The sequence below is a fragment of the Rhinopithecus bieti genome, unplaced genomic scaffold (assembly GCF_001698545.2).
Source record: "Rhinopithecus bieti isolate Rb0 unplaced genomic scaffold, ASM169854v2 scaffold_41644, whole genome shotgun sequence".
NCBI lineage: Eukaryota > Metazoa > Chordata > Mammalia > Primates > Cercopithecidae > Rhinopithecus > Rhinopithecus bieti.
The window spans coordinates 1,709,763-1,720,705 of NW_016817838.1; the positions used below are offsets into that span (position 1 = coordinate 1,709,763).

Consider the following 10,943-nt stretch of genomic DNA (forward strand, 5'->3'; position numbering starts at 1 on the left):
TTTTTTTTTTTTTTTTTTTTTTTTGAGACAGTCTTGCTCTGTCACCCAAGCTGGAGTGCAGTGGTGTGACCTTGGCTCACTTCAACCTCCACCTCCCAGGATCAAGAGATTCTCCTGCTTCAGCCTCCCAAGTAGCTGGGATCACAGGTGAGTGCCACCACGCCCGCCTAGTTTTTGTATTTTGAGTAGAGACAGGGTTTCACCATGTTGGCCAGGCTGGTCTCGAACTCCTGACCTCAAGTGATCTGCCCACTCGACCTCTCGAAGTGCTAGGATTACAGATGCGAGCCACGCCAGGCCTCTTCCACATACTTTTTCATGGCTGCATAGTACTTCATCCTGTGTATGTACTATAATTTATTCAACCAGTTCTTTATCATTAGACATGTGAGCAGTTTCCAATCTTTAGCTATTCATTAATGACACAATGAACAGCCCTGTACATACAGGTTTGTTGGTTTTGTGTGTGTGTTTGCCAGTATATTACTAGGTTAGATTCCTCGAAATCTAGTATTTGATCTAGGGCTACTGGATCAAATAATATGGCTATATATTGCCAAATTTCCTTGTTAACAGTATCACTTTGCCTTCCCACCAGCCATGTATGAGAATGCTAGCCTTAGGTGTATTTTGATACCGTATCAGATTGAGGAGGCTGCAGAGATCAATCACAGACAAGGTTCCTCCCCGCAGGAGGCCTACAGGCAAAAAAAAGAAAAAAAAAAATGACATAACATAATAAGCACAGGAAGCATTTACCCTGAAGCTAATGAATCTTAAGCTTCAGAGTCCTTTACTTATAGGGACCCTTTCCAATGTTCCAGGTATGTGTTCCCAGGGCCATTTTATAACCTTTCTCCTCAGGAGGACACCCCAAATTATTTAAGCTTCAGGCCCCACAAGATCTAAACCCACCTCACAGACTTAACTGTGAGCCTAAATTGGGAGTGAGAGTGGATTTCAAATCTCATCTGCAGCCAACTTGAGAGCAAGGGTTCCTATGATACTTAATGATTGAGACAAAATGAAAACGCTACTTTGATTGAGAGAGGGAGGTCCCTCCCCTGATTCGGATCAATAACCCACACAGGTAGTTAGCTGTCTTCGCAGAGCCTTCTATATTTTCCCTCTACTTTTGAGGGCAGGAAATAAGTCTTGGCTGACACCAGTGTTCCCAGCAAACAGCTGAAGACTTGACACTTAGATGGCACTCAGGACAAAAATCTTAACAGATTACAGAACCGTTGTGGGTTTTTTAGTTTTTTTTTTTTTTTTAAGGGGAGAGGGTGTTACACTAGGAGTGGGTATTCAAGGTAGACACATCCCAAAACAGACACTTCAGTGAATAGAGGCAGGTGTTTCCTCACCTGTAAAAACAGGATAATAAAACCTCCCCTTGTGGGGTCTGGTTAGGATTAAGCAAGATCATGTGTATAAAAACAGGATAATAAAACCTCCCCTTGTGGGGTCTGGTTAGGATTAAGCAAGATCATTTATATAAAGACCTAACCCAGTGCCAGACTCTAGGGAGAAGGGGAATAAATGGAGGGCAGAAAATAAAATGGGTTGATCTTTGAGCACAGCGACAGGGATTCTTTGTACATCGTGCCTTACAGAGCGAGCGCTGGGAGGAGGAATCATCACCCTGCTGAGAAGTAATAGGTGCAGAAAAAATTGGGGAAGAAGGAATGGACGTTTCTGGCGGATGCTTACTGATCTAACAACTGGATGACTGAGAGATGCGGCCTGAGTGACCCCGGGCTGGCTGTGGGGCCGACAGCTTGAGGGATCTGACTGACAGCGTGTGGCAGCCGAGCGACTGCGGCTGCGGCAGCCGCTGGGCCCCCATTGACTGTCCCGCCCCGAGAGCGGCCGGAGCGCGGTGGATCCTGGCTCGTACCGAGGCTTCTCCCGCGCGCCGACTGCAGGCCAACCCTCCACCAGGAGCCTCCGGGGGGCGCCACGGGCACCGCAGCCAGGTGCAGGCGCCGCCGTCCCCTCACTCCCCACGCCGAGGAGGTGGCCCTGGCTCCCTGCGGCCGCGGCTGGGGAACAATGAGGCGCCGGCTTCTTTAAGGGAGATACCACCGCGCCGGCGGGGCAGGGGACGGCGTCCTCCCAGATGATCGCACCCAGCCCCGCGCCGCCGCCGCCGCCGTCTCGGTAACTGCACCGCCCGCAAACATGGCTCAGTGACTCGGACAAAAGCTGCAGTCTCCCTCCCGGCGGAGCGGACGCCAGGCCTCCTTGGTCGGGCCGCACCTCCCGGCGGGCCCGCCAAAGAGCACCGCGCCCCGTAAGCACCCGAGACCCGCGCGGAAGATGCACCGGGCGTTCCACCCCAGCGAGCCCCGCACCCCAGCCCGCAGCTCGGTAGGTCGGAAGGGGGGCGGGTAGGGGTGGGGAGGCCGCGGCCGGGAGCGCGCAGCCCCAGGCCCAGACCTGCCGCTGCAGACCGTCCCTGGGGCCGGGGGCCCTGAGCGCCCGCTGCAGCTGGAGGGTGGCCGAGCCCCGGCGTGGCGTGGCCTTGCGGTTCCAGGGCCCGGCCACCCCTGCGGGGAGCAGCACCAGTGGTGCGCTCCGGAGCGCGCACACCTCCAACGACTCCAGGCTCTGCAAATCCTCGGGAGAAGGAGGAGGCGAGCGGACCGCCGGCCGCGCGCTTCGTCGGTGGCGCGGAACGTCCCGGCTCGCGCTACGGAAAGCCGAAGGGGGGCGGGGCCGTCGGCGTAAGGGGGTGTGTCCGCGCGCACCACGGGGGCGCGCGCCGGCTGCTGACTGGAGGCGGCGGCAGCGGAGGCGCGAGCTGCCCGATAATGGCGGCCTGCAGAGCCCATGAGAGGGAGAAGCGGCGGCGTCTACCCTGAGGTAAATCTGGCCCTTCGGCGTGGCCGAGAGGCCCTGCTGCAGAGCCGACGGCCCTGCATGTGTCTCCCTCCCTGGGACGCCTGTCACAGACCTGTCAGCGGAGTCATCCCGGGGAAGGCCCCGCGCTCCTCAGGCCACCGGCCCCAGCCGCGGCCTCCTCTCACACTGGGGCCACCTTCCCTCGGCCCTCAGCCCCCTGCCCCGAGGAGTTGAGGCAACTGCAGGGCTGGCTCCTCTGAGCAAAGGGGCTCGGGAGGCTCACCTCCGGGCTTCATCTGAGCACGGCCGAGGAGGGGGAGGGCCTGACACTTGGCCAATGAGCGCGGCCTGAGTGGCCGCGTCGGGCAACACCTCTGGCCGGGACTAGCCCTTCCCGGGTGCCAGCAGGTGTCTGGCCTGGCCGGCCCGCGTCCCAGCGCCTGGTTAGAGCAGTGGGAGCGAGGGCCCGCCACTTTCGGTCGAAAGTCACTTAGGTTCGCACCGAATGCATCATTTGATCCGGGATCCCACGGGTTTCATAAACACCCCTCTCCTCGCTATTCAGGAGGGTGCTCTTCCCCATGGGGACCGTACCAGGCTGGAGAGGACATGGGACTGCTTCAGAGACACGAGCCACCTTGAGTGGATGTGATTGGCGATCCCCGTAGAGCAGGAAAGCTCGTCTGCTGTGCAGCCGGGGCAGAGGATTCTGTGGCAGGAAATTAGACACTAGGAAATTCAGTAGCGATTTGAAGGGTGGGTGTCCAGTTAGAGGAAGTGGGACTGAAAGCAATCTCAGAAGTCGTTTCTTTTTATTAAATCTATCCTACGGACTTAAAGTAGTGGATCCCAACTTCTCAGGCCCTAGGGTCAGTAGTAGCCTTTTGCTTCCCCAGCTGTACAGAATAAATATTGTACAATCTCAGGTTACTTTTCTTGCCCGTGGTCACAATCTACAAATGCGAATTCGTTCGTGGAGTTCGTTAGAATCTAGACATTGTTTGGGGAGTGAGGAAGCACACTTTAGACTTTCTGCATTCAACACAGCGTTTCTGTGCAGGGCCTTTGCTCTCTCGCCTTTTAACCGTTCATTAAGTTGAATTCCCAAGAACTCTGTCAGAGAGCCCCTTGATATGCAGGATCTTTGTTGGCAAAAATGACCTAGAACTAAATAGATATTGTTTACTCCAGCTCTCTTATGATTAGTAAAAAGGAAACATAAAATTTTAAAATAGCTATTGTTAAATGACTACAAAAAGGTAGCTGTATTGTAAGTAGCTTATTTTATTTTTAAATAAACGTTAATGGCCGGGTGTGGTGGCTCATGCCTGTAATCTCAGCACTTTGGGAGGCCGAGGCGGGCAGATCACGAGGTCAGTAGATCGAGACCATCCTGGCTAACACCGTGAAACCCCGTCTTTACTAAAAAATACAAAAAAATTAGCCGAGCGTGGTGGCGGGTGCCTGTGGTCCCAGCTACTCGGGAGGCTGAGGCAGGAGAATGGCGTAAACCCGGGAGGCGGGGCTTGAAGTGAGCCGAGATTGCACCGCTGCACTCCAACCTGGGTGACAGAGCGAGACTCCGTCTCAAAAAAAAAAAAAAAAAAAGGGGGGGGGGGGGGGGGGGGAGGCGTTAGGAGATATACCTAATGTAAATGACGAGTTAATGGGTGCAGCACACCAACATGGCACATGTATACATATGTAACAAACCTGCACGTTGTGCACATGCACCCTAGAACTTAAAGTATAATAAAAAAATTTTAAAAAAAGAAACGTTTCTTTTCCACAAACTTTATTTTCATTTGTTTTGTAAGAAATAAAGAGATGACATAAGAGACAAAATTAAAATATAAATAGAGTTTGGCCACTTTTACGAATGAAAACAAACATTTTCAGTTCTATAAATGATTTGGTTCACTTTCAGGCCTTAAGCATAAGCCAGGTGTTTGTATTTCTAACTGTGAGGGGTTCTGTTTTGCTGTTTATGACCATTATGTGTGTGGTAGCCTGAAGGAGAAGCTGGGATTTTGCTTGCTTGCCTTTTTTTTCCTGATCAGTAAATAAGAATGCTGAATTTTGGGGGTGTATTTTTAACAGTGACGTTTTCAAGCAGTTCATATAAGAGACAGTATACTGTAGTGCTTCATATCTTGGTCATCTGAGGCAGATGGCCGGGTTTCAAATCCCAGGTCCACCAGTTACTAGCTATTGACCTTAGGCATTTCATTTAACCTCTCCATTATATAGTTTCATCTATAAAAAGACCATAATAGTATCCACCTCATAAGATTATTATGAGGATTAACTGAATTTAATATTCTAAAGAACTTAAAACAGTTCCTGATATATGGTAAATACTACCTGTTAGCTTTATTGTTACTATTCCTAAAATTAGATTTCCCCTAGATATAGCAAATATCCTTCAAGCACTGCAGACAGACAGATGAGGCCGGGCGCGGTGGCTCAAGCCTGTAATCCCAGCACTTTGGGAGGCCGAGACGGGCGGATCACAAGGTCAGGAGATCGAGACCATCCTGGCTAACACAGTGAAACCCCGTCTCTACTAAAATATACAAAAAACTAGCCGGGCGAGGTGGCGGGCGCTTGTAGTCCCAGCTACTTGGTAGGCTGAGGCAGGAGAATGGCGTAAACCCGGGAGGCGGAGCTTGCAGTGAGCTGAGATCCCGCCACTGCACTCCAGCCTGGGCGACAGAGCGAGACTCCGTCTCAAAAAAAAAGAAAAAAAAAAAAAGATGACAAGTAAATCATACATAAGAAGAAATACAAGCCAGTAGGTACACATAATTTCAACAGAGCACTTTGTTGATTTTTCCAGAAACCTCGACCTTGAAGATGGTGAGTAGCCAGCCAAAGTACGATCTAATACGGGAGGTAGGCCGAGGTAGTTACGGTGTTGTGTATGAAGCAGTCATCAGAAAGACCTCTGCACGGGTGGCAGTGAAGAAAATTCGATGTCACGCACCTGAAAATGTTGAACTAGCCCTTCGTGAGTTCTGGGCACTAAGCAGTATCAAGAGCCAACATCCAAATGTGATTCACTTGGAGGAATGCATCCTACAAAAGGATGGGATGGTGCAAAAGATGTCCCACGGCTCTAATTCTTCCCTTTATTTACAGGTATGTGTTGTTGATTGGGAAATAGAAATGATTTGAACATGGCATTGGTCAGCAAGAAGAGGAATGAAAGGGTCAGAAGAACGTTTCCCTTTAAATGCAGGTGTTTTGTAGTTAGAAATAGATAAGTGTCTGCCAAGAATTGAGTAGATGTTTGCTTAAAACAAGGTTTTATTTAAACCTGTGATGCACATACCTAAAAATAACATAAGCCACCTGTTATGCAATGGTACTTGCCAGTCTGCATAGGAATGGGGCAAGATAGGAGCTAGAGAAGTGCTTGAGACTACAGTCTAATAACTTCATTTCTTTGAAATCAATAATTTTGGACTTGAGGACAGAAGAAAAGGAAAAATTCCACAAGCAGTAGCAACCCCCCTAGGTAATTGAGCATCTCTTTTATAAATCACTGGTTTGAATGTAAGCCTCTGCTGTTTTAGAGGGATATTTGGTTTCTTCACCATGCAATTCCAGTTAATTTTCATGAAGTACATGGTTTAACACCTGAATGTTATTAACAGTGCTCACAGCTAACATTTGAATTTGCCCTCAGTTCCATGCTCTGTGCTGAGTGCTTTAAAAGCAATTGCTCAAAACAATCCAATGAGGACCGGGCGCGGTGGCTCACGCCTGTAATCCCAGCACTTTGGGAGGCCGAGGTGGGTGGATCACGAGGTCAGGAGATGGAGACCATCCTGGCTAACACGGTGAAACCCTGTCTCTACTAACAATACAAAAAATTAGGTCGTGGTGGCAGGTTCCTGTTGTCCCAGCTTCTTGGGAGGCTGAGGCAGGAGAATGGTGTGAACCTGGGAGGCGGAGCTTGCAGTGAGCCAAGATTGCACCACTGCACTCCAGCCTGGGCGACAGAGTGAGACTCCGCCTCAAAAAAAAAAAAATCCTATGAGGAAAGGACTATTATTATCTTCATTACAAATGAAGAAACTGAGGCTTAGTATAGCTAATGAATTTATCCAAAGTCACATACATAGTAAGTGGTAGAATTGGGAGCAGGAGCTAAGACTGACAGCTAAAGCTTATGCTTTCTTAACTCCCAAATTACTCTTCTGTAAACCTGAGGAAATGGAAAAGCTTTTCTGTTTTTCTTTTGTTGGCTTCTGCCAGAAATTGAAATCTCTAGTAGCTCTATACTCAAAGAACAGAATATATATTAAGACATAGCTTCTTAAAGACTAGGGCAGAATTTCTTAAAGCTAGTCATTCTTGGCCGGGTGCGGTGACTCACACCTGTAATCCCAGCACTTCGGGAGGCCGAGGCGGTTGGATCATGAGGTCAGCAGATCGAGACCATCCTGGCTAACACAGTGAAGCTCCGTCTCTACTAAAAGAAAATTACAAAAAATTAGCCGGGCGTGGTGGTGGGTGCCTGTAGTCCCAGCTATTTGGGAGGCTGAGGCAGGAGAATGGCGTGAACCCAGGAGGCAGAGCTTGCAGTGAGCCGAGATCATGCCACTGCACTCCAGCCTGGGCAACAGAGTGAGACTCTGTCTCAAAAAAAAAAAAAGCTAGTCATTCTTGGAAAAGAAAACAACTTTCTGTGAGTGTGTCTAAATTCAGAATTTACCATCAGACTTTTACCACTTAAAAGTCTGTCTCTACTGAAAAACGACAAAAATTAGCCTGGCATGATAACATGCAACTGTAGTCCTAACTACTCAGAAGGATGAGGCAGGAGAATCTCTTGAATCCAGGAGGCAGAGGTTGCAGTGGACCAAGATTGCACCATTGCACTCCAGCCTGGGGAACAGAGCAAGACTCCATCTAAAAAAAAAAAAAAAAAAGAAAAGTCTGTTTTTGGCCAGGTGTGGTGGCTTACGCCTCTAATTCCAACGTTTTAGGAGGGTGAAGCGGGAGGATAGCTTCAACCCAGGAGTTCAAGACCAGCCTGGATAACATAGCAAAACCCTATCTGTACAAAAAAAAAAGTACAAAAATTAACCAGGCATGGTGGCATGTACCTTATAGTCCCAGCTACTTGGGAGGCTGAGGTGGGAGGATCACTTGAACCCAGGAGGCAGAGGTTGCAGTGAGCTGACATCATGCCACTGCACTGCAGCCTGGGTGACAGAGCGAGATTCTGTCTCAAAACAAACAAAACAAAACCTCTGTTTTTAAAACAAAAGTTTTGGACTAGGAACAACAAAACAAATACATGAATGCATGTATTAAGAAACTTGCAAGTTTCCTTGTATGATGAGCAATATTAGTCTTGAGAATTTATATTGCAGTTTAGCATTCTGTGCCCTGAAGTTTTCTTTTCTTTTCTTTTTTTTTTAGTTTTTTTGAGACAGAGTCTTGCTCTGTCGCTCAAGCTGGATTGCAGTGGTACGATCTCGGCTCATTGCAACCTCTGCCTCCCAGGTTCAAGTGATTCTCCTGCCTCAACCTCCTGACTAGTTGGGACTCCAGGCGCCTGTCACTATGTCTGGCTAAGTTTTGTATGTTTAGTATAGACGGGGTTTCACCATGTTGGCTAGGCTGGTCTTGAACTCCAGACCTCAAGGGATCCATCCGCTTCAGCCTCCCAAAGTGGTGGGATTACAGGCGTGAGGCACTTCGCCCAGCCAATGCCCTGCAGTTTTCCGTTTTATAACAGTAAAAATAACTATTTAGCCTCTGTTCATTTTATTGCTTTTCTAAAAGTGCTTATTATGTAAGTTGAATTGATAGAAAATATTGGAAACATTCTTACTATATTCTCTGAAAAGTGGATAGAGGCCAGGCATAGTGGCTCACACTTATAATCCTAGCACTTTGGGAGGCTGAGGCGGGCAGATTGCCTGAGCTCAGGAGTCTGAGACCAGCCTCGGCAACACGGTGAAACTAAAACGCAAAAAATTAGCCGGACGTGGCAGCGTGTGCCTGTAGTCCCAGCTATTCAGGAGACTGAGGCAGGAGAATTGCTTGAACCCGCGAGGCGGAGATTGCAGTGAGCCAAGATCATGCCACTGCACTCCAGCCTGGGTGACAGAACAAGACTCCATCTCCAAAACAAAAACAAAAAAAAAAGTGGATAGAAAGCTAAACAGGGTGGTTCACACCTGTAATCCCAGCACTTTGGGAGGCTAAGGCAGGCAGATCACTTGAGGCCAGGAGTTCAAGACCAGCCTGGGCAACATGGCAAAACCCCATTTCTACGAAAATTACGAAAAGTTAATTTTAATTTTCCTCCATGTTTTTCCAGATGTCTTCTTCCGTCATCTCAGTTAGAATCATTAAATCAGCTCCTGATAGCCAAAAGCCTCACCTAGAAGAAAATGTAAAACAATTCACAGAGGTTACAATCTCATGCGAACCTAGTGGCCAGTCTGTGTACTTGTGATAAATATCATGAATGACAAGTACAGGATGCATACAACAGGGAAACCTACATAATCCTGTGGCTCAAACGTTATGAATCGTTGGGTGGGCGCAGTGGCTTACGCCTGTAATCTCAGCACTTTGGGAGGCTGAGGTGGGTGAATCACTTGAGCCCAGAAGTTCAAGATTAGCCTGGGCAACATGGTGAAACCCTATCTCTACAAAGTTTAAAAATTAGCTGGGTGTGGTGGTGCGTGCCTGTAGTGTCAGCTACTTGGGAGGCTCAGGCAGGAGGATCACTTGAGCCAGGGAGACTGAGGCTGCAGTGAGCCATGATTGTGACACTGCACTCCAACCTGCGTAATAGAACAAGACCTTGTCTTGCACACACACACACAATATATATAAATAATTGTCTAAAACTTGTAGTGTGAAGAGGAGTTAGCTAGATAAGTGAGAAAAATTTCCTAGGCAGAAAAAAACCGTACATACAAAGGTCTTGAAGCAAAACGCATGAAGTGTTTAAAAATTGAAAGAAGAGGCTGGGCACAGTGGCTCATACCTGTAATCCCAGCACTTTGGGAGGCCTAGAGGCGGATCACAATTTCAAGAGATCGAGACCATCCTGGCCACAATGGTGAAACCCCATCTCTACAAAAAATTCAAAAATTAGTTGGGCATAGTGGTACATGCCTGTAGTCGCAGCTACTTGGGAGACTGAGGCAGGAGAGTCTCTTGAACCTGGGAAGCAGAGGTTGCGGTGAGCTGAGATTATGCCACTGCACTCCAGCCTGGCAACAGAGCGAGACTCTGTCTAAAAAAAAAAAAAAAAAAAATGAAAGAAGATAGAGTTGTTTTAGATGAGGTTAGAGGGGACAGCAGGAGTCAGAGCGCACAAGGTCTCATAACCCATGTTAAAGAGCTTAGACTATATCCTAAGAGAACAGGGAAGCCATTGAAGGGCCTTAGTCAAGAGAAACCAATGGCTAACATCCTCTACATGTTAAAATAAGCAGATTGGGTGCTGCATTTCCATAGCTCTCAACCAGAGGCCCTGTGGCCTGTTTTCATACGGTTTTCGATGCTAAAAATAGTTTTTAGATTTTTTTTAAGACTTGTGGGGAAAAAAAGGAAAGGAAAAGTATGTGATACAGAGACCTTATGTGGCTGTCAGGCCTGAAATATTTACTATCTGGCCTTACTCTAAACCATTCTTTGAACGCTGGGACTCGGCATTGCTCAAAGCTATTGAGGAAGTTTGCTTTTGAGAGTAAAGACAGAAGAAGAAAAGCATGTTTAGTATCAGTGCACCTGGTAAATAATTATGTGATCTGTACCTTTCTATTCTTTCATTTTCTGTCTCCCTGGCAAACACATGCAACAAGGAAAACTCATGTAGGCCGGGCGCGGTGGCTCAAGCCTGTAATCCCAGCACTTTGGGAGGCCGAGACGGGCGGATCACGAGGTCAGGAGATCAAGACCATCCTGGCTAACATGGTGAAACCCCGTCTCTACTAAAAAAATACAAAAAACTAGCCGGGCGAGGTGGTGGGCGCCGGTAGTCCCAGCTACTGGGGAGGCTGAGGCAGGAGAATGGCGTAAACTCGGGAGGCGGAGCTTGCAGTGAGCTGAGATCC

At 48.3% G+C, this 10,943-nt stretch overlaps 2 protein-coding genes across 3 annotated transcripts in view; one reads left to right on the top strand and one right to left on the bottom strand.

Moving 5' to 3' along the window:
* LOC108518011 (uncharacterized) overlaps positions 1-3,430 on the bottom strand; it is a 13,131-nt gene extending 9,701 nt beyond the window's left edge. Inside the window, exons 1-4 of the mRNA XM_017856138.1 lie at positions 3,350-3,430; positions 3,131-3,231; positions 1,714-2,959; positions 638-698 (exon numbers count right to left, since the gene is read on the bottom strand). Of these exons, the coding sequence (XP_017711627.1) occupies positions 669-698; positions 1,714-2,959; positions 3,131-3,231; positions 3,350-3,430 (1,458 nt within the window). The 3' untranslated portion in view covers positions 638-668. The remainder of the gene's footprint in view (positions 1-637; positions 699-1,713; positions 2,960-3,130; positions 3,232-3,349) is intronic.
* PDIK1L (PDLIM1 interacting kinase 1 like) overlaps positions 2,129-10,943 on the top strand; it is a 13,039-nt gene continuing 4,224 nt past the window's right edge. Inside the window, exons 1-2 of one of the 2 annotated variants that reach the window (XM_017856198.1) lie at positions 2,129-2,373; positions 5,687-5,988. In XM_017856198.1, coding sequence (XP_017711687.1) covers positions 5,704-5,988 — 285 coding nt within the window. In that variant the 5' untranslated portion in view covers positions 2,129-2,373; positions 5,687-5,703. Of the gene's footprint in view, positions 2,374-2,729; positions 2,869-5,686; positions 5,989-10,943 lie in introns of those variants that run through there. The other variant, XM_017856197.1, reaches the window with a different exon arrangement.